The sequence below is a fragment of the Apteryx mantelli genome, chromosome 2, assembly GCF_036417845.1.
Source record: "Apteryx mantelli isolate bAptMan1 chromosome 2, bAptMan1.hap1, whole genome shotgun sequence".
Classification (NCBI taxonomy): Eukaryota; Metazoa; Chordata; class Aves; order Apterygiformes; family Apterygidae; genus Apteryx; species Apteryx mantelli.
In genome coordinates, this window is record NC_089979.1 from 147,270,112 (window position 1) to 147,292,987 (window position 22,876).

At 38.1% G+C, this 22,876-nt stretch overlaps 1 protein-coding gene across 1 annotated transcript in view; it reads left to right on the forward strand.

Annotated features, from left to right (window-relative positions):
* LOC106489951 (macrophage mannose receptor 1-like) overlaps positions 1-22,876 on the forward strand; it is a 31,790-nt gene that overhangs the window by 2,848 nt on the left and 6,066 nt on the right. Inside the window, exons 3-24 of the mRNA XM_067292510.1 lie at positions 1,102-1,275; positions 2,288-2,452; positions 2,760-2,876; positions 3,769-3,912; positions 5,338-5,520; positions 5,719-5,873; positions 6,711-6,824; positions 7,606-7,721; positions 8,512-8,660; positions 9,090-9,289; positions 9,685-9,806; positions 10,524-10,611; positions 11,319-11,463; positions 11,938-11,973; positions 12,066-12,235; positions 13,055-13,122; positions 14,867-14,967; positions 16,232-16,374; positions 17,937-18,051; positions 19,296-19,444; positions 21,085-21,187; positions 22,342-22,574. Coding sequence (XP_067148611.1) covers positions 1,102-1,275; positions 2,288-2,452; positions 2,760-2,876; positions 3,769-3,912; positions 5,338-5,520; positions 5,719-5,873; positions 6,711-6,824; positions 7,606-7,721; positions 8,512-8,660; positions 9,090-9,289; positions 9,685-9,806; positions 10,524-10,611; positions 11,319-11,463; positions 11,938-11,973; positions 12,066-12,235; positions 13,055-13,122; positions 14,867-14,967; positions 16,232-16,374; positions 17,937-18,051; positions 19,296-19,444; positions 21,085-21,187; positions 22,342-22,574 — 2,990 coding nt within the window. The remainder of the gene's footprint in view (positions 1-1,101; positions 1,276-2,287; positions 2,453-2,759; positions 2,877-3,768; positions 3,913-5,337; positions 5,521-5,718; positions 5,874-6,710; positions 6,825-7,605; positions 7,722-8,511; positions 8,661-9,089; positions 9,290-9,684; positions 9,807-10,523; positions 10,612-11,318; positions 11,464-11,937; positions 11,974-12,065; positions 12,236-13,054; positions 13,123-14,866; positions 14,968-16,231; positions 16,375-17,936; positions 18,052-19,295; positions 19,445-21,084; positions 21,188-22,341; positions 22,575-22,876) is intronic.

Genomic DNA, 22,876 nt, shown 5'->3' on the forward strand with positions numbered 1-22,876 from the left:
GTCCCCGAGTGGATTCGGTAAATGTGAATGCTGTCTCAGAAAGCATACTCCTGTTCATGTAATAGGCTGCTAAAACCAGCAAGAGACTTTTGTTGTGCTCCTTCCTCTGTTTTCCAGGTACAAATTTTGGTTAAGCCTGGATTATCTGTGAAAAATATTGTTATAGTTCTTGTCATTAATTTAAAAGTTGAAATTATTTCAAAAATCTCTTTAGTATTAGCAATGAGATAGATATTCACAGCTATGCAGGTCAAAACTGAGGTTACACCTAAAAACATAACTTTTAATATGTGCTGTCCTTAACTACCCTCTGATAATAATCGAAGAATAGTGCTTTAATGGTTTAGAGTGCGATAAAGCCTAACATGCAGACAGAGGAGCACTAGAGAGTCAGATCTCTCTTTTCCTACATTGCTGTCCTTCTTGGGTTATGTAGACTTGGCATCTAAGCTCAAGCATTTAATTTTCTTTCTACAGTGACTCTGGTAAGGTGGGAAGTTAAATAACAAGGGATGAAATGTTGGGCCTGCCCTACAACAGTTCTAGCTGGAATTAAGTTTGTCATAATTTGCTTCAGATAACAACAAATTACACTGCCTAGGGATGGGAGAGTCAATTCCCAGCAGAGTCACTTCCAAATTTAAGATGTAACTCCTCAAGAAGACTAACAAAAATATTCTGTTACATCCTCTCCAAGCCTCCTCAAATATACAAGAAAAAAAAAGACCCAAACATCATCCAAAAACAAGATTATGTATGCAATGGGAGAAGCTGAGTCATGAGCACTTCTGGAACACTGCTTCAGATAGCATCATAGCAAAATTAACTGGACAGAAATTATTCTGAGGGCCAAGTGAAGGTTGTTTAATTCTGGGCCTTTATTCTGAATATCTTGCCCTAGTCATATTTGATTGGTGCAACAGCCTTGGAAGACTTTATAGTAATTAGGTAATGACATGTTTTTTCCACATAAGCTCTTTCATAACTCAGCTCCGTGTAGCTGGAGATCTAGGGAGCACTAGGAAGCGCTGTCTATAAGCAGACACTGTGATCAACATTTGATACCAACTGACTGCTGTCGCTCCTCATTTCTGTCCTTAGATATGTTTACTCTGGGAGGAAATGCCTTTGGCGCACCTTGTGTATTCCCGTTCAAGCTCAATGGTAAATGGCATGCTGAATGCATACCTCGGAGTGATGATGCAGGCTCTCTCTGGTGTGCAACATCTTCAGATTTTGATAAAGACAAACTTTTTGGAAATTGTCCATTAAAAGGTAATTTAGTCATAAAAATTTCAGGAAAGGCATTAAGCAAAAGTTTCATCCCTTTTCATTGTCAAAATCTGCTCAGGACATGGAAGTAGTATTGGACAGCAAGCTGGATTCAGGCTAGTCTAGTTTACTGGTGAGCTGTGTAGTGAGAAAAGGGGGTATCTGCTATTGACTTTCACTCTTTCTCTCTGCAACTGAGATGAGGAGTACTCCTGCAGTACTCCAGACAGAGACCAATAGATATGGGGAGCATGGGAAGAGCCATCACCATCAGATGGGATGGTATTGAAACCAATAGGACAAGGAAGAGAAAATCCTTAGGAGCAGGGGTGAAGAAAAGCAGGGCAAATGAGAGGCAGAAGGAAGTGCACTGGATAAGGAAGATATGATGTAGGGGAGTCAGAGGACAGTAATATATCATAGTATGGAGCAGCAAATGGGAGGGCTGGCATGAATGACAGGGCACAGGACACAGCCTTGGGGACCCCAGTGCTTGGGGATACCTGCAAACCACTGAAGAGAGCTTTTCAGTGAGAAAAGAGCAACCCCAGCAGAAAGACCCAAACCCTTCCCCCTGCTTCCCAGTTGACTGGAAATGGTTGTTTCTGTGATGTTGGCAGACAGGGAGAGTATAAGAGGGGGGCCTGAGGTAAGGTATCAAATGTGCAGACTGAGATTTTCTATATGGGAACTAGGGAAATGTGTGTGTACGGGTAGAATATATCAGTGAATGGGTTAATGTGGACTGAAGTGTGAGAGAAGTAGATGAGTTATGTAAATGAAAAGACCTGGAACAGAGTGAATGTAGAATAATCAGGTTTGTAAGGAGAAATAGTTCCTTAGATTATTAATAATAATATTGAACAAATAGAGTATATATAAATGGGTTAAACTGTGTGTGAAAGTTTAGAAAATCATACAGCTACATAGTTTTAGTCTGCATTGAAGATTTTGTTTTCCTTGTTTCCATGCAAGTATGACTATCTTGTCAAATTGCTGTTACCATATTTTATAGACACCATCCACAATGATGTTTGGAAAACAAATCCTTTGACAGAAACCTATTATCAGATAAACTCAGAGTCACTTTTGACATGGCACCAAGCGAGGAAAAGCTGCCAGCAGCAGAACGCAGAATTACTAAGTGTCACAGACCTTCATGAAGAAATGTATTTATTAGGTAAAGTAAAAAATAAAACAAAACTGTGTTTGGTTAAAATGTAGGTCCAACCCAAGAGCATTCACATGGATACTTATAAATATTTATAAAGGTAAATACCTTGTGAAAATAGGTCTTAGCGGCATTCTTAAAAAGCTTGCCACTTTCTTACAAAATGTATTAAAATAGCAGAAAAATATATAAAACAGATATCTATTATGACACTGACCTTTTCCACATTTTAAAATTTCATTTCAAGTCTTCTTCAGTAACTTACAGAATCAGATGCATTTAATAATTTGCCTGCTCATTTCTTTTGAACACTTAGGACTCACTACTGACCTGGGTGTTAATGCTAAGCTGTGGATTGGTCTTTTTGGTGCACTTGACAGTGGCTGGCAGTGGACTGGGGGTAATCCTTTCAGATATCTAAACTGGGCTCCAGGTAAGTGCACTTTTCTGAAATGATGATCTGTATCTGGGCCAAAATTCTCTTCTGTTGTCCAAATTTCTGTTACCTAATTTCTTCAGTTTCATAGAATTGTCATAGGTGCTGGGAGAAGAGGGAAAACTAGGGTATTACAGTAATACAGATTGCACCAGAGATGGATTGTCATTAATTCTGAATTTCCCGTAAAAAGCAGATAGCTCATCCAAGAAAACATTTCAACATATGCATTTGCACCTCCTTCAGTGTTTGATTTTCCACCCACAATTTTATCATCAGGCATATTATTCAATTCAAAGAAAAAACTCAGGAACAATGAAATATGTTCTGAAGAGAAACATCTCATAAAATACATTTTCAAATTTTCTCCTCAGTTATTATTTATGATGTTTACTTGATGAACTTTGATATCTTAATAGGTTTCTGCTATTTTCTTAGCATCTTACTCACCATCTTACATATTTTCATAGTAGCTGTTGTGACTACAGGGAAAATCCAAAGCACAAACATTCCCATGGAGTTACATTTTTATCTCAGTTTCAATGTCTCAGTAAAGCAGGTTTAGTTGCTTGCAATACTACCACCCCATAGGAATTGTGTCTTAGCTGATCTTTTATGAAGTGTTTTTCTGTATGCTGCAGTGTTCCAGACACACTGAATTTCTCCTCAAGAAGTGCATGGGAGAAGAGGGGGAAATGTCTGAGCTGTCAGCTCTGTGGGCTGACTCAGGGATTCTCCCTCATCCCCTCTCTTAGGAATTCTCATTCTGAGAAATAATGCGACAAGGGCTTTGTGGGTACAAGAGACTTGCACATTTGTTCCTGTGGTGACATAAAAATTAACAACATTAACATAGGGATTGTCTGTATTTTGTGCCTTTTTCCTAAAGGAAATCCCTCTGTGGAATCTGGAAGAATATGTGGGACCTTCCAAGGTAGGAATGGCAAATGGGAAAACCAAGAGTGTAATCGGAAACTGGGATATATCTGCCAAAAGAGAAACGCCTCTTTAGATTCCTCCACTATTGCCTCAAGTAAGTTGATCAAAAATAAGACTGGTTTTGCAGTGAGTGAGAAATAATGGGAAGATGCCATTATTGCATATTTGAAATGACACTACATATAGCCTTCTGTCTTGTGTGTTGTCAAAAGCGTTACACTTGTTGACCTTGGTCAACATTCAGAAGACTTTCATTATCTTGTTCATTTTAAAGATGATATCTAGATATCGTTCAACTAAGGGCCATTTTGAAAAGATTCCAGGGTACTGAAGAAGGCAGGATTATTTGTTTAGTCATATGAACCAGATCATGAAATACTGATGAATATTCTGTGGTCTGCAAAACACTCTAGAGCTGTGCCCTGCAAAAAGGTGCAATCCAGAGTTCCTGCTCCACCTGCTCTCCCCAGCCCCTTCTGCTCTGTTCTGGAAGGACAGTTCCAGAATATGGGCACCTTTTCCCATTTGAGTTCCCTTTGGACCTGAGGCAGACTCACATCACATCTACATGAAGAAAATAGTGTGCAGTTAGTTCACATGGGAATTCCCAGCATGCTAGCAACTCTGCAGTAACTCCCTCAGCCACATCTATACTAATAAATAAGATTATTCTCTGGCTCCTAGGATGAATGGTATGTCATAGCAAGAATCCCTATACTCTTGCCCTCACAGATTGGCTGCATCCAAAACTGCTTACTGGGAATGGTTTCTGACCCATATTAACCTCCAAACCATGCCTGGACATTTTCTAGGGGAATGCAAGTTTGAGAAGGTCAAAACTATGTCTAGGGAGCGTGATAATGACTGAACAATGTAGACGGTCACATGCCAATGCTTGGGCCCACCTCCTGCCCTCTTCAGTTTGCTAGTACAGGTGTAGATCATATGAGCATTCATCAAAGTGCAAGATGGCTGACCATACTAAATTCACACTGAGAAATAGCCACAGAAGGACGTGTGCAGCTGGTATTTCTTACACTTCTGATACAACATGAATGTGCCTGGGCTCTCTGGATGTATGATCTAGGCAGCGCAGGAGCTCCAGTTGGCTGTCAACAGCTGGTGTTTCCAGAGAAAAACACTGAAAATCTTCAAAATTCAGAGATAAAGTTCCTGGTAGGAATAGAGGCCCCATTCTGAAAAACATGGCTGTACCCCTCGCTGAAAAGGATTGAGCACAAAGTGGTGCCCTGCTATGCTGCATGCCAAATTACTTTGTATTTATTTCCTTCTGTGAAAGAGTTCTTGGGTAGCTGGTAGTGAAAAATAAGTGTGACAATACTGTGCTGAAAGGAAAATCTGTTTTGTATTCTTCATGATACTCACACATTTGTTTTTCTTCTCTACCGGTATGTGCTCCAATATTTCAAATACTTGTCAATACCAGTCATTTTCTTTTTGATTATCACAAAACACTGAGCAGGATTGCTCATTAATTGTTTGAAATAACTCTTTTTAGGTGACTTAAAGTCTATTAAATGCCCCAGGGAATGGGTGGCCTACGCAGGTCATTGCTATATAATTTACAGAACACCGAAAATATGGAAAGAAGCCCAGTCTTCCTGTAGAAAAGAAGGTGGAGAGCTGGCGAGTATTCATAATATCGAGGAGTACAGTTTTGCAGTGTCTCAGCTTGGGTACAGTGAGTATTCCTGCAGGCCATTCTTTCACCTGAAATTACAATGTCACTATTATTGATTTAATTGTAACCATGATCTTAAGGATCTTTAAAAAATATGATGGGAATCAGCTTTCTCGCTCATTCAGTTCTCATGGGTGTGAGATGTGGATGTTCCCTTTTAAGACATAACCACACCTACAATTACGTTTGTGTTCCCAGAGCCTGATGATGAGCTGTGGATTGGTCTAAATGATTTCAGGGTTCAAATGTATTTTGAATGGAGTGATGGGACACCTGTGACATACACCAAGTGGCATCAAGGGGAGCCAAACCACACACACAATAAGGCAGACTGCATCATTATGAAGGGAGAGGTAAAATTTTGTCGCACTCTTTCATGTTTTTGTCCATTGGGCCCTCAAAAAGGGAATAGTCAGTGAAAAAAAATCAAGAAAAGATTCCAGACTCTATTTTTAGGTTTTTAAGAACTTGATTTGATTCAGAATATCTTAGTGTGGAGGGAACCTGGAGACTAGATACAGGAAGATGTATGGTAGAGCACAAGAAGCAATGCACTGCACTGAGACTTGCTCTGCTCTGTAAAAATTATAACAAATCTCCCATCTGAAACTGATTGAAGTAACTCATCACCCCCACACAACATGGCTGATCATAGTTGCATAATATGATTCTTGGTGCAAGGACATTCATATGTTTCCCCAAACCACCTAACACATACGTTTATTAGAGCCAATTTGGAAGCTGATATTACTGGAGGCACAAAAAATTAGGTACAAAAAAATCTATCTTGTTTTATGCACAGTTTAAAATGACGTATCATAATACTATGGAGAAAGGCTTAAATAATGTATGCTTCGTATTTTATGTTTAATTTATCCAACATTTCCTTTCTAGTGTCTCACTACACTAGTGAGAAAGAATGGAGCAGAGTATTTCCTTACTGTTCTCATCAGCCACTGAACCTTTATTGCATGCTACACTAATTCTGAGATCTCTGAGGAAATGTTACCCCCACTGTATTGTATTCCCTACTTGGGGGCATTGGAGACAGTAGCAAGGCAAAGAAAAGAGCTGAAATGACCTCAGCCAAATGTAGAGAGATTTGGGTTCTCTCTGGGTTTGGTAAATGTTCATATTGGATCTGGATTTTCTTCAGACTTCTCTTTGTGCTCTCTTCTTACCATGCTCAGGATGGCTTCTGGGCTGACAGTGCATGTGAAAAGAAACTTGGTTACATCTGTAAAAGGAAACCTTTGGCAGAAGAATCAGAGGAAGCTGAGGTTACTTACCCAGGCTGCCAGAAAGTAAGTGTAAAACAAAAGCAGTGATTTATTCAGGTATTGCATCTCACTTTCACTCCCATGAAGGTTAAGCTGTATCTCAGAAGTCATTTACTTTGACTGCACTTGGTAGAGTCCTAGAAAATTGTTAATTTGTATGTACTGACACTTTTCAGACTAAAGGGGAAAATTTTATTATTTAAATAAAATTTAGGATGACTTCTTTTCTTCATTCCCTCATGTGCTCACTTCATCCAGTTCTCTTCCCTAAACAGAGCTGGTCACTTCAGGTCCCATAAAAACTACTCTCTGCAGAGCATGTCATTATTTTTTCGTGCTGTATCCCACAGGTTGCAGGTTGCACAGTACACTTCTCAGTTCAGTCTATCTACCACAGAAGGCCAGGGATATTTGCACAAATTATTTTGTAGGTTGTTTGTAATACAGCTTGTTGCAAAAGGTAGGGAGAAAAATGATAGTGCCACTAGAGTTACACAATGCAAAAGCAGACCAGGTTTTACACGAGGATCTGCAAAGCGCTCCTGAACATGCATTCCAGCTCCAAATCATAACCAAGGCCCATCGCTCATGAAGACCAACGATTTTTGGTCTTGTGTGTCCTTTATCAAGTAGGAAGAAACAGTTTTATGGTTACAAAGGCCATTTGATTATCCTCTTCATTTTTTCTCATGGCTTCTGAGATTAATTTTGACTTAGGATGTAGCATTAATGTAGCTTTTAGAAGTGCATAGCACTGTGCAATTTTACAAAACTTCCTGTGCGTTTCTGCTGTTTACATTGACAGGGCTGGACAAAGCATGGTTTTTACTGTTATTCCATGGGACAGGTACCAGCAACATTTTCAGAAGCAAAACAAGTCTGTGAAGTAAACAAAGGCTATCTGGCTACTGTGAAAGACAGGTAAGGAAACATAATTCTTGTCCTTTCACATGTGCAACCAGGATGGAAGGGCCAAAAACCATCATCACCTCCCAGTCTGCAGTTAGTAACAGTGTCTAATGTGACACTATTCCTTTCGCAGGAATATATATGGTAGAACTGAAGCAGGGGCTTTTTGTCATCAATACAAATGTTCAACACCCTGCTACTACACATCTATACTATTGCTGACCCCAGGAATTAAAAAATGGAGTCAACCTCCTCTCCCGCTCAGAATTGCTAGATTGTTTTAAAACTCATGGAATTAAAAATAAACAAATAAATGTGAAACTATTTATTTCTTCTGGTGTTGAGCTTTTTGGCTTTTTCTTTGCAACAGGGAGATCTGGAAACTTACCCTTTTTTGGAATAAAAGTAGAATTTTTCCTAGAGTAACAAGATTCAAATATCTAGATCTTATCACAAACCTCAGTAAAACACTGAATCACTTATTTTTATAGAGTAAATAACACAAATGCATTAACTCAAGTATTCTCTGGCTTATGCTGTTCATTGTAGAGTACAAAAGGAGAACAGAATCTCTCTAAATTATAAACATAACTTACATTATAAAATTATAATAAAAAAATTTACACAATAAATAGAATTTTAAGGGTAAGATAATTGCTCTTGTTTCTATCTATGCTATTTTTTTCACATATTAAGAAATCACTTTAACTTTACCAAATTTGGTATTATGAATTGTTTGAAGAAATGGACAAATTATGATAAAATTTTAGTACAACATAATTTTGGAACTTATTCTTCACAGATATGAACAAGCGTTTTTGACTTCTGTAATTGGATTCAATCCAGCAAAATATTTCTGGATTGCTCTCTCAGATGTGGAGGAGCAAGGGACTTTCAAATGGGCTGATGGCGAAGCTGTTACATTCACTAACTGGAACTCAGGAATGCCAGGTACACGCTGTGGAAATGGGACTGAAGAATTTCTAGTCTGGGGCCCAAGAAGTTAGGTTTTCAAAACTAAAGTGCTGTTTTGAAACTATTCTGGCATAAAGCTGTAGAAATGAAAGTACATCTCTCCATTTGCACTAAAGAGAAAGGGGATGGTGGAACAGGCCATCCCCAATTCCCGATTGGCCGCCTGGGATTGAGTGTGTTTGTTGGTATCATTTTCTCTTTGTTATTTGCTCATTTGATATTTTGGTGCTTCATAGTGTAATATAAGAGGAATGTGATAAAGCTTCTTTATGACTTAATTGAAATGCATACGAGCTATTGGTGTCCAGACACAGTGGGGTCAAGCAAATTTCAAGTAGATAGAAAATGCTTTGAGAAGATGCAGATCTTTATCAATTAGGTTTGTAAATCTTATGTTTCATGAAGGAAGAGAGTCAGGCTGTGTGGCCATGAGAACAGGAACTTCAGCTGGATTATGGAATATTTTGAACTGTGAGGAGAAAAACATGTTTCTCTGCAAGCAACTGGTTCAGGGAGTGACCCCCCCCCCTCCTCCAACAACGACTCCTCTTCCGTCGTGCCCAGAGGGGTGGAAATCAGTTCCTCAGAGTAGCTCATGCTTCAAAGTAAGTATTTATCTTCTGAATGCAAATGCTTGAGATTTAAAATGTGAATAAAAACCATAAATGTATGAAAGATAGATTTTACCCTATTTACCTAATAGTTATTCTGCGGTAGCATGTTTCCAGCCAACCCCAGGGTGGTGTGGCAAGACCTAAAGGAGAGTGCCATATGTAGATGAAATTGCAGAATGGAGTCACAGGGACACAGAGATGACAGGCAATACAAAGTTGCAATGACCAAATTTGATAGATGACCACTGGCTTTGGTGGCACAGTTAAATGGTAAGTGATGAAACCACAGAGCAGGGGACCAGGAGAAAGAGAAGCTTTCTGAATTTCTGAATGTTTCTGAATTTCTGTAATACCTGACATAGGAATTAACTGTCCACTTTTTGCAGCTTTTCCAGAGGGGAAGGGAGAAAATGCAAACATGGTTTGGTGCAAGAGATTTTTGCAGAGCCATTGGAGGAGATCTGGCCAGTATTCATAGTGAAGATGAACAAAGTCTAATATCTGGCTTGTGAGTATCCACAAAACCCGTTGTTTAAATATAGGAGATAAAACATTAAAAAAGCTACCTTTCTAAAAGACATAAAAGATTTCAGATGATCAGTTTCTACTCTGCAAAGGTAATGTATATCTTTGCAAAGAAGTAAACAGGTAGAAAGAGGCGAGCAAAAGGGTTTCTTAGCAGGTCTTTGGGGAAGGGGTACTCTGTGTTGAAGCATCAGGGACATGTATAAAGAGAAAAGAAGGAACATCAAAACTGGTTTCAATGGAGTTTATTTCAAAAAGATAAACTTTATCTTTTTAGCTCACTTGTAGTTGATCAGTGGATGAAACACTCTTGATTAAAGGAATACTTTCCGTTGTAAAAGGTTCCTTTCCTTCCGTAATTAACAGGAAAAATTTGGAGACTAAGCAAAGCCTGACTTATTGATGCACTTAAACATACGTTTAGCTCAAGCATATGAGTACAGGCAGGTCTGCATTCAGATGCCTAAGCTCCCTCATGGGACCAAGGACTTAAAAATATATTTTCATTTGATTTAATATTTGTGGTATCATGATACTTGTGATCCTTCCCATGAAGCACTGTTTCACTGCTTCCTATTACTTTCTATGACTCTGTTAAGTGATACTTCAAGTGCCACAACACTGAGAATGTAATGATATATAGCCTTCTTCTCTATTTTCCACTGTGTCTGATTGTCTATATTTGTGTGTAATCATTCAGAGACAGAAGTTATCTTCGCTCTTCTTACTGGATGGGTTTAAATGCCCTGGACTCTGACAGAGGATTTATATGGAGTGATGGCTCACCAGTGAGTAAATAATTTCTTGTTCTAGCAGTTTGTCTAATTCTCCATATATATCTTGTCACACAACCTCTCCTATATCAGCCACAAATGCCTTTAAGTCTTTACTTCTCAATCCCACTCTAGGAATTAGTTTTTATTTTTTGATTGTTCATAATTATATGTAACAGTATGACATTTTGAATATACGCAATATCATCAAAGGTGATTAAATACTCGTCTCTCTTACTTAAGCAAGTCTTGTTCATACCAATCTCTATATCCCCATATTTCATTTACTGTTGGAAATAATTGTATATGTCTAGTTAAGCTAAGCTCTGTTGCCCTCACCCTCTTTAATATATCAAGGTCTGCAAGGCCCAAGTTAGTCTAGCAGCACATATGGATTGTCTCAAGTTGAAACATTAGAGCAGGATAATCAACCCAGCAGTCAGAGGATGGTACTTGGATGCTTCTTCTCAAAGCTTGACAGGACAACTTCATCTCTCCTGATAACAAGGAGGGCCACAATTTCTTAGCTTGTTAATGTCTTATAAATACATAGAAGAATCATTACTCTATACAAGGGCCATGTCTTTCTCCTTACAAGGTCTGGCACCAAAACATAAGACTGACCTTGAAATCAAGTGAAATGCATTCTCCTCTAACAGGACAGTATAAGACAATAGTTTTGATTTAAAAAAATTAGTAACAGAGCTATGTTTCCACTATAGGTAAATTTTGAAAAATGGGCAGGTGGAGAACCAAACAATTATGATGGGAATGAAAAATGTGGAGTGTTTAACAGCTACAATAATATGAAATGGAATGATTTATTTTGTGAACATATGAATGACTATGTTTGTCACATAAAGAAAGGTAAGGTGACTTTCTTCCTTAAAAAACTTGTAGAGACAAATAAGAACATCCTTTTCAGGTCAAATCACACCATCTGCATGTATGAAAGCCAGCTGTATCACCAAGCACACTGAAGCGCTTGACACTTTTCAGTTTAAATAAAAGTAGTCAAAAACTATGAATTTTGTCCGTGGGATATGTATGTGAGTTTAGGAGCTATATGGTGCATGATGAAGAAGTCAAACTGAGTAATCTGAAGTTATGCATAGTTTCTGTGGGCTTAACTTGTGATCACCTATGACGTGGTATTTTGCTGAGTGTAACATATTTTTTAATATATTCTGAAAAACTCTATGACAAAAATAAACCTACTGAATTATTCCTACAATTCATTTTATTCTTGGGAGTTAAAATGCTAATAATTATAAAAGTATATTTAACTGAGAGAGGACATCTGAGAGACATAATAAAGTCAGATATTGATTTATATTGCAGGAGCATCGTTGAAACCAGAACCTACTTCCACATTCAGTAAGTCTTGTTCTTTCAATACCAGAAAGAAATTATCATATAATGATGCTAATTTCTTTTACGGATACTCTGCTTAATGTTTTACTTTGCAGATTATGAATATGAAGTTAGTGAAGATGATTGGATAATATATCGTCATAAGGAATACTACTTCAGCAAGGAACCAATGCCTATGGAAAAAGCCAGGGATTTTTGCAGGAAGAATGGTGGTGATCTTGCTGTCATTGAGGGTGAAAGTGAAAAAAACTTTCTTTGGAAATATGTAAGAAAAATGTTTTACATCAAAAATGCATTGTTCTGTGCAGCACTGAGGCACCTTTGTCAGCTGGCTTCTGATATGTTAGAAGGTGCTCCCTGTCATTAAAAAAATCAGTGCCACCTTTAATGGACTTATCTATTAAGAACTTTACCATAATTATTATTTTGATTATTTGCCACGTGTAGGCAAATCCTGAGCTTCTTTGCTAGAACACTCTGAGTGCAACTTTCAAAACCTCTTTCCTACTTAGATGCAAATTACAGTCACTGAGTATACTTTTTTTGTTTTCCACCTCATTCTTTTTACAAAATTCAAGGAAAGCTCTTTCCCTCTTTTATAAACTGCTGGTATTTTTCAGGTTTTCAGTAAAAAGTTTAAGTCAGAGTACTTTCTAAGAGGAGGTGAATAGCCTGATAATTATACATTCCTTTGGAAAAAGTTTTTATATTATTCAAAACAAATATGACTCCTTCCTTCCTCCCACATGAATAAGTACTAAAAAACAACATTTACTAGTAGTTCTTCAGAAATTCTCACTACGTTTTCCCAAAACTCTTAAAAATATTCCTTTATTTCATAGCCTGCCTAAGAGGTGTTTTTATTTTCTGAACATAGATTTTCCCTCCAGTCTGCTTTTCTTTTTACTTAAATACTGGAAATCAGATGAAAGTTTTGCATTTTGCAGATCAGGCACATAATCCCAGCAACGTTACATACTATGCAAATTGTACAACTGAAACTAAACCAGTTTTGAGAGCTTCCTTATTTTATTCAAAAACTTTTTTCTTACATTTCCTTAAAATCTTTTTTTTTGTGTTTTAGAGTTTCTATAAAGACTGGGGCAATAACTTTTATATTGGCTTAAGCGTGAGCCTTGATAAAACATTCCGGTAAGTAAAAAAAATAAAAATAAAATCATATATTAAATGCAAATATTCAGTATGGCTGTCTGTAAGAGACCATTGAAGTTCAATGACTGACAAAACTTGTCTATAGCTGTATCTTGGCATAAAGCTTTAAAATAAGATTGTGATCCTTAGGGTAACACTCCTCCCATGATATTTGCACTCTCTGTTTCCCCTTCTCTTTGGTTCTAGGCTCTGCTTTTGTATTGGTGGGGCTGAGATGCTTGCTGGCACTCATTGCAGTGTCATCCACTTTTCCATGTTAGATGAGAGAAAAAATAGGTTCATGGTCTCTAGGGATGTTCCAGATGGCAGTATCACCTCACTTGCAGACATTATCAAGTATTGAAATGGTCAAAAACCAAACCAAACCAAACAAACAAAACAACCCCCCCAAGCCTGCAGTGAGGTATCATGGTGTTTTTTTAGAAGCTAAACATCAGTATGGGAGAGCTCATAGCCCTTACGTGGAAGGTAATTTCCAGATGGCTGTAATGTCAGATTCCAGGGCAAGACAGCTTCAGGCTAAGCGGAGTCATTGCTCTTCTATAAATGTCTTCAGAAATAAAGTGTTCTGGGAACACCCCAAATATCCATGGAGCCGTAGGTGAATTACAGACATGCTTCCCTTGCATCTGCAATGGTCACCCCCACTTTTCTCCCTTTCTTTAGTGCTGCCTCCTGGGATTTCAAGCTTGGTCAGATGATTCTCAGCCTCTTCGTCTCAACCTTTCTCCTGTCCTTTCAGGGTGTCTGTCCTGGCTGCAAGCCACAGAGAATGGATAGCCTCATCTCCTGGAACTACTGCTTCCTACACCACATCCACTGCTCAGAAAATCTGTTTTGTCCAGTTTTCTCTGCTTCCTCCTTAATTTCTCCCTTATCTCTGCTGGATGATGGTGCCACTAATTGTCTTTGTATTATTCCCAGTTTATTACACACTGTTTATTCCTATTTGGCTCAGTAGGAAGATTTGCAAGTGGAAACAGTTGGGCCCCACCTGTTGTATTCCTTATTTGTATTTTACTTGTAGAAATACGCATACAGTTGCTTAGTCTCCAAAACTGGAAACCCATTGAGCTGAAATTGTCTGAAAGCCCTTACCCTCAGCAGATTCCCCACATGGTTATCCTCCCCTGCAGCACACTGAGGCTTTTTTTTCACTTTGTTCTTGCTATTTTTTGAGAATAAATGTATGAATCATTAAAGTAGGAAGTATTTGTTGCAGAACTGAAAGCAACAGTTACACAATATTAAAGATTATCTTTGTTTAACAAAATGGCTCCCAGTGATCCCCTGCATGTGGTTCAAGGATCTTGCCTACCATAAAAGGTCTTAAACTACTGCTGGTGGTTCCAGAAAGTTACTAAGCTAACCTCAGGTTTCTGTTGCTGTGCTCCAGGGAAAGGCAAGTCCAGTATTGCACTGGTGGTTTTTTTTGTTTTTGTTTTTTTTAGTTATCAATGCTCAGGGACCAAGAAAGTTTGGAGCCACCAGTTGAGATTATTAGTGTAGACCTGGTCCAGGTCAACAGACTAGGCAGTTGACATAAAGATATTTTTTATTGATTCTAAGTGGGTGACCTTGTTTTTCTTTTACTAGAGAACAAAAAGTGTTTGTTAGCTAATTTTAAAATTGTATTTAAAATAAAAAGCTCTAATGTGTCCTTTAAAAAGAAATATTAACTTATTTACTAACAACTACTATTTCACAACATGATTTCTTTCAGATGGATGGATGGAAGCCCTGTGAACTATGTTGCTTGGGCACCAAATGAACCCAATTTTGCAAATGATGATGAAAACTGTGTGGTCATGTATGCCCAAACAGGTGGGTACTATAACAACATTCTATCTACATGGTGTGATATAGGCTTGGGAGGCCGTGTGTGCACTACTGGGTAATAATGAGCAAAGTGATGACAGATAGAGGGTTTAAAAAGCTTAGGCAATAAATCATGTTGTCTTCTTTCATTTATGCCCTTTTAAAAAATTTGACTCTGTGTAATTACACATGATGGATTACATCTGCAATTTGATTCCTAGCTTTGTCAAAAATTTTCAACATGAACAAATCAGTTAAGTGTCAAACCATCTGCGGGTAGAGTCAATATTATTTTCTGCTCTAACTCCATTTTATTACTATTTCTCTAAGACATCCACTATCTGTTATCATTTGTGCAGTTCCTAACAATATAGGGTTTGGACATGACTGTGATTATTACTATGCAATCCTATACAGTATTTTAATGAAAAAAAAAAAGAGTGCAAGTATGCAAGTATTTTTTAATACAGGCAGATGGGAAGGATAATTATGCTAATTCTCACCAAGCACTTACTCTCCTTTGGTGCAATTCACCTTTCCTACTTTTAATCATTTGTAGTCTCCACATCTATAGCTGGGATAATCTTCCCAGGCTCTCTTAATGGTCAGTGGAAGGACATAGACACCTTTTGCAGAGTAGATGCTATGTCCTGTTTTAGATATCTTCTTTAAGACAAGAAGAATTATGTCCGTAACTTCATTGAACTGTAATGACAAGATCTCCATTGAACATCAGGTGTGATTATCTCTGCTGTAGATATCTACATAGGAAATATCTACAATTAATAAGGTGAATGCCTTTTTTCTCTCCATTCCTGATCTGTAAAATGGGGCTGGAGATGGTAATGTTATATTCTTACATCACACTCCCATGTGGAGAATAGGTACATGGAAGATTTAAAACTGGGAGAAGCTCAGGTAGTATGGTAACAAAGAGCAAGTACCTTATATAGAGAGACTGAATTTACAGAGAGTGGGTAAATTAAGTAGTTGAACTAAAACTCCCCATTGGCAATGCCAAGGCTTTTCAATATTGAAATATTTCTCTTCTCAGACAAAATATTTCATATTTTGAATGTTGCTGGAAACCTGAATGTTTATTAGGAGCATATACATAAAAATAACTCATTATTTCTGGGGGAGAAGGGAGAGAAATACAAATACTGCAATCAGTTCTACTTCCTATAATAGATTTTTCTTATAGGAAAGGACATTTGCATCCTAATCTCAGTTTGATTTTTGTTTTTCTTTTATTCTGATTTCCCTTCAGGTACATGGAATGATCTCAGCTGCAGCAGTGTTGAGTCATTCATCTGTGAAAGGCTCAACAATACTGTTCGTCCAACCATTGTTCCCACTTCACCATCACCAGAGGGTGGTTGTCCAGAAGATTGGGTCCTGTTTAATAACAAGGTGCAGTATGAAAGGCCAGTATATTATATTTTAAAAAGAACAGAATAAAAAACATTGTTGGTTCAGTTTTTCACAGTTGTAGCAGGGATTTAGATTATCACAAAATATGTTCTGACTGGGTATATTAAAGAATCTGAAAATAAACCTCCCTGAAATAGAAATGTTAACCTCTATTGGGACCACAGCAGTTATAGGAGAGGTTATGAGCCACACAAGAGTTAAGCTTCATCTTATATTTATGCTATTATTTGGTGTTGCCCAAAATGGTTGAGCAACTTGAGACACAGCTTGAGAGCTGTAGTATGTTTTCTGTTACTGTGCTGAGCTCATCTGGCTGTCACAGGTCCCTTGGACACTTCTTCATCCCGTGGTTGCTATGCTACTGGCTCTTAAGCCACTGAGGCACCTTCTGTTGAGCAAACTTTTAGTTTCTCTACATAACCAAACACTTGTTAAGGTTTTTGAGTAATCCAGTTATAAGCATTGCCACACTTTATTGTATAAGATCACTCTTAGTCAGCCTTCTCAAAAGACAACATTTCAGGATAAGAGAGTATATGTATTTGAAAAGCATAGATTTTCCTCAATAAAATAAAGTTATAAAACAAGTGTGCAGTGCTAAGAATACAGCTAGCAATAAAGATAATCCTTATCTACTTCATTTGTCTCATCTAGCTCCATCTCTCTTTCTTTTGGCTAAGTCTAAATATGATTTCAGTTTGACAGAGCTCCTTTGTTTAAGGTGCCTGGCTGCTATCTTCTCTTTCTTCCCCTCTCTCTCAGTTATGGGGAAAAGAGGCACAAACTCAGAGTTTGTTCCCTTTTATGGTGCTCTCTAAAGCTAAAATGTCTCTCTCTTCCTTCTCCTGAAAGAGGAGCTCCTGGAGTCTCCTTCCTTGACTCCTCTCTGAGTATTTAGACACCACTTCTGACTGTCATGAAGATACCTTTCCTTTGCTGACCTTTTTTCCCCAGGTTGCCAAATTAACTTTTCTGTTGTATAATTTCAACAGCAAATTCCTGTTTTTATGTTGCTTGACTCTGACAGTGCTGTCTAACAACACCTTGATTAAACCTCATAAATCATATTACGAGAAATGGTAAATTCAGTTTTCTTACTAGTGTCAGAATCATTCTCTTTCTGTGGTTATCCTATGAAAACCAAGCATGGTATCACAAACAGGGCAACTGGAAACTGAGATGTTTAGCTGCAATAACATGTCTTATCCTTGTTGCACCTCGTTTGTTTTCTGAGGTCTTGTGCATTTCTCCCACAGAAATGCTGAGGAACCATTGCTTTAGATTCATTTCCACTGAAGCTGTTAGACTGACATGTTCCTTCTTTTAAGTGTATGCTAAAATGTGAGGGTTTATACTAGTTTCCTAGGATATATCTTTTCTTTCATAAAGACATTTTCAAGCCAGAAAAGACTGTTAGATCAGCTGATCTCCCCTTTTGTTTAAAATCTCCAGTTTATCTTGGTTGTTACGAACTGAAAAGTTATCACCAGAACCTCTGAAAAGCTGTCTAATTACAGCCTTGGCACACTTCTGTTCTTCAGTGTTTCAGAATGTTTGGCCTTAATGAAAATGATACACTGACATGGCACGCCGCCCGGAACAATTGTAGACATTTCAGAGGAAACCTGGCTACTATATCAAAAAAGGAAACACAAGGTATAATGTACAAATTTTTTCCTACTAGATGAGGCATCAAGTAATTCCTGTGAAACAGGTTAAAACAAATGCTTCTGCAGTATATGTAATTATTTATGCCATAGTAATATCAAGTTATGTTGAATGAGCAAATTTTAAGTTTGAAAAAAATATTTGCAGAGATATTAGTGTCTTGATTATTTTTTAAGATCATAGCTTTGGGGCTAATATTAGGACTGACATAAGAATTGTTGCTCTTCAGATATTAAGATTTTATACTGGGCCTTATCCTCTAATAAATGTCCCTATATTATTTTTTAAGTTTAAGCGCACAAATAAAATAACGCACCACAGGAGTAAATTACTGTAGAACAGAATAAACAGAATAAATTACTGTACAGCTCGCTGCTGATTCAAATGCTGTGGGTGTCAGTGGAGGACGTACCCTCAGGCAGCAGATAGTCCTAATTCCAAAGTCCCAACTTCCCCCTTTTTTCCTTACTCTACTAGACTTGAGCCTGCTGGTCTTGCTGTTCAGCATGTTACAGTTTTTTACTGAGGCCTCATGCTTGCTCAGGAAATGTAACGCCTCAGGACTCCTGAGGACTCTGTGGACCATCATCTGGCTTGTTCCATCAGAGCTTAAGTTTTCTGCTTTTTCTCCACAGCAGAGGAAAGACAGTCTTTTACTGGAAAGTCGAGCTAGGCAAGAGCGAAGAAAAAAAGTATTTGGCCTTCCACCAAGCTGAGGTCTCAGTAACATACACACTTGGTTCTTACATAGTCTTATTTGTATTATGTCTCTTTAGAAACGAAGTTATTAACTCTGTTTAGCAAAGAAGTTACTAAAGAAGAAAATGAAATGCACGGTCTGTAGAACTCATTTTCTATGTGCCAAGTCGCAGTGTACTGAGGCTGTTAATCTATGTGTGTAATACCATCAAAACCATTTTATGTGCTTCCTTAGATGATCAACAACACAGAAGTGTGTGCACACAAATTCCTTAAAAAGATCTAGAGAGCCATTTTATGTTAAAATTTTAAGTTTAAAACTTGCCCATGCTTGAATTAGTAAATATTTTTTCTGATTTTAATATCTGAGGAATATCTATTCTTTTTATTTTATCATGAGATTAACACCTTATTAAAAAAAAAAAAGAGCAAAATAAAATGTACTGTCCTTGTTTCAGGTACCCTAGAATCTGCTGTTTGGGGATAGATGCATTTAGTTTTCCTCCTTGTATAAATTTTCTTTTTTCCTTTAGCTTTCCTCATGTCCCTCTTAAAAGATGCTGCAACTGATGCCTGGATTGGACTCAATGACATAAATCGGGAGCACTCATACTTATGGACCGATGGAAGCCCGGTTCACTACACAAATTGGGCAAAAGGCTCCCCAAGTTATTATAGTAAGGTAAACATTAATTTCTGGTTATCATTTAATCATCATAGCTTTGGTAGATGAATTAAAATGCATGTAGCCACAACTGTATTTTCTATAAGGTTTCCTTTATGAAGTTTTTTATTGATCTTGTTGCTTTTGAAAGCACAGTAATCATGTTGCAGATCTACCTTCAAGCATTTTTTTTCAAATTCTGTGTTTTGTCATGATTCAGTATGAATCCAGACAGATGGTTGGTTGGAAGCATTGTGCAAAACTCAGACTAGTGAGCAATTTCCTCCGCTTTACCATGACTCAAGAGAGTCAAGAGACTCAAACCATATATGACAGTAACTGTATGATTTTGGGACACAGTGAATGTTATTTAGAATTGATGAAAATATTTGTAGAACTGTGTATATTTATATTTCTTGGCTCTGAACTTATTAAGGTAAATGAATTGAATTATACCACCAGAAGAAGGAGAATCTGGATCCTCCTTTCATATTTTTATCTTTTCCCTCTATGCCATCTATCAAATCTTCCTTGTGAAATATCTCTTCTGCATGCTTTAAAAATTTTATCACTATTATGCCAATTTATATTTAATTGCCAAACAAAATTGAATGTTGTTCAATAGTTTTAAAATGGCTAATGTAGAATACTGGTTGATAGCACCACTCCTGTACATCTGTTTAACTATCCTGGAGAAGTTGTGTTGAAGGGAGACATACTCACAGCTTGATACTGAATAATAAGTTGGTTTTAAATGTTGTTGCTATTTAGAAAATGCCTTAATATACTTTCATCCTACTGAAACAGGAAATAATTCTGTAAGGTCCAACCTCAACTGTCATCTAGGCTAGACCTGGTTTTGGGGATCTCCAACACTTCCCCATTTCATGCATGCTTTCTGTAGGAGCCTGTGCCCATTTCCTAACATGAGGAGCTCATGTACACCCTCCTTCACTTACAGCCAAGACCTGGGCTACTGCCTTTGAGAAATTTCGGAGATATGATTAGGTTATGTTGATATGAGGGATGGAGAGCTGCTGCCTCCAGCCACAGACAGCTCAGCAGCAGCTTCTCATGCTGGGGAAGGCAAAGCATGAGGGTAAAGGACCCAAATCAAGGTGGAAGTGGTTGTGGGGGGTGAAGGGAGGGGGCCTACCAGATGTCATTTCTGATCTCTACCCCTATGCTGCTTAACTGTGGTGGCAACTTTGGTTCCTGATGCTGGACTGGGGCAGGAAGAGGATTTTAGCTCTTTAGGCAATCATCTTCAGTGCTGATGAATGCTTCCCCATGACCTCCAGGAAAACAGCAACTAAACTGCAATGTGCTGTGGGTCAGACCTAGCACATGCATGTATACACGCATGCACACATGCACGTACAAGCAGAGATGTGCATGTGTACATGGTCCCAGATGCTTGTTTTGTGCTGTACTTTGCAACTTCCTCTGTGCCAGTACAAACTCTTCTAGGGTTGAGTTGTAAATGGTTATAGTCATATTACTGCTTGTGACCATTGCTTGTATGAGTTCATATATATGATCTTCATTTATTCATTTATGCATGTCTGTGTGTGATAGGTGAGTCCGTATATCAAGCAGGAATAGGAATGTTTCTTATTAATTTACATCTTTTTTTGTTAATCTCATTTCCCTTCTAGGATGACTGTGTCTTTATGATGAAGAACCCTACTGAACAGGCAGGGAAATGGAAAGATGAAGAATGTAAAACAAGCAAAAGCTATATATGCCAGAAAAATACTGGTGAGTTCTCTTTCACCAGCTTCTAGTACAGCTGATGATTTGTTGTGGTTATGTCACACTGGTGTTAAAAGTGACTTTCTCATATTCAACCCTATTTTTAGTGAAATTAATTTGATAGTATCATGTGCACTAAGGAACATTTTAACAAGATGAACATGCACTTTATTTTCTGGAGAAAAGCTCTTAATCATTCCTATTTTAAGGACCAGACCAGTAAATTAAAAAACAAAATCTATGGATCACCATGTATTGTACTATTTTTGGTGTTTAGGAAGGAAAGAGATGTATCAGGAAAATATTTTGTCTTTACACGGACAAATTCTTCAAAATAGAACTTTTACTGTTATACTTAAAAGTGTTGCAACTTTTGCTTTGGAAAACTGCCCTGTTTGATTTCGATTACAGTCTTAGACAATTTCTTCAGCAGCAGTTATATCCCTCTCCTTGTTCACAGTGTGCCATTTTTACCCTCAGCTACTTATCTTACCCCATTTCTTGTTAGTAATTCAACTAATGCTAATATATCATGGAAGATATATTAGGGACCAGGCTCTTTTCAGTGGTGCCCAGCAACAGGACGCGAGGCAATGGGCACAAACTGAAACACAGACACTTCCATCTGAACATGAGGAAAAACTTTTTCACTGTGAGGGTGACAGAGCACTGGAACAGGTTGCCCAGAGAGGTTGTGGAGTCTCCTTCTCTGGAGATATTCAAAACCCGCCTGGACGCGATCCTGTGCAACGTGCTCTAGGTGACCCTGCTTGAGCAGGGAGGTTGGACTAGATAATCTCCACAGGTCCCTTCCAACCTCAACCATTCTGTGATTCTGTGAAGAAGTGTGGGGGACTGTTCCCTTTAATGCCCTACACAGTTATGTTATACTTTGGGAATGCCTAGCGCGTACAGGCATGTCCCTGGAGGCGCTGTAGGTACTTATGGTAAAAGGCTATCAAAGATCATTCTGACAAAGATTAGAAATTTTTTTCCACAGAATATGGAACCATGACTTTCACCACTGTAGTGATAGTTCTGACACATCTTAATTTGTTATTGCAGCCTCTCAATTACTTGACTACACTAGTACAGTAGATCCTCTTTCGGTGATATGTCTATCCAGTATAAAGCATGTGGCTTTTCTTTGTTTGTTACAGACCCTAAATTGCATAATTCCCAACCCACAATTCCGGTCTTTGGCTTTAATAATTATGGTGATGACCGCTATGCAATCTTCAACAACAAAATGAACTGGGAAGAAGCACAAAAGAACTGCAAAGACCAATTTGCAGAACTTGCCAGCATTTTGGATCCTTACGTTGATTCTTACCTGTGGTTGCAAATGTTACACCATGGGGAGCCTGTATGGATTGGTCTTAACAGCAACACGGTAAGACCATCAAATACTTGTGCCAGTCATACCTGTACTCTAGATCAGAATAGATCTTCCATATTTGTTGGTCAGAGGTTAACAGGATCCAGTACTGAGGGCACTGTTTGCTCCTACATGAGTGCTATGAATCAGATCTGTGAATGAGCTACAGGCATCAAAGTCTTGCCGAGGTACCTAACTACCCTTGCCTTCAGGGGTTTTAAACTTCTAAACATCTGGCCATAGTATAAGAAAGAACTCTACAGCCCCTATTTCAAAGGATGTACCTGCAGTAAATAGTGGCTTCAGTGGTGAAAGCG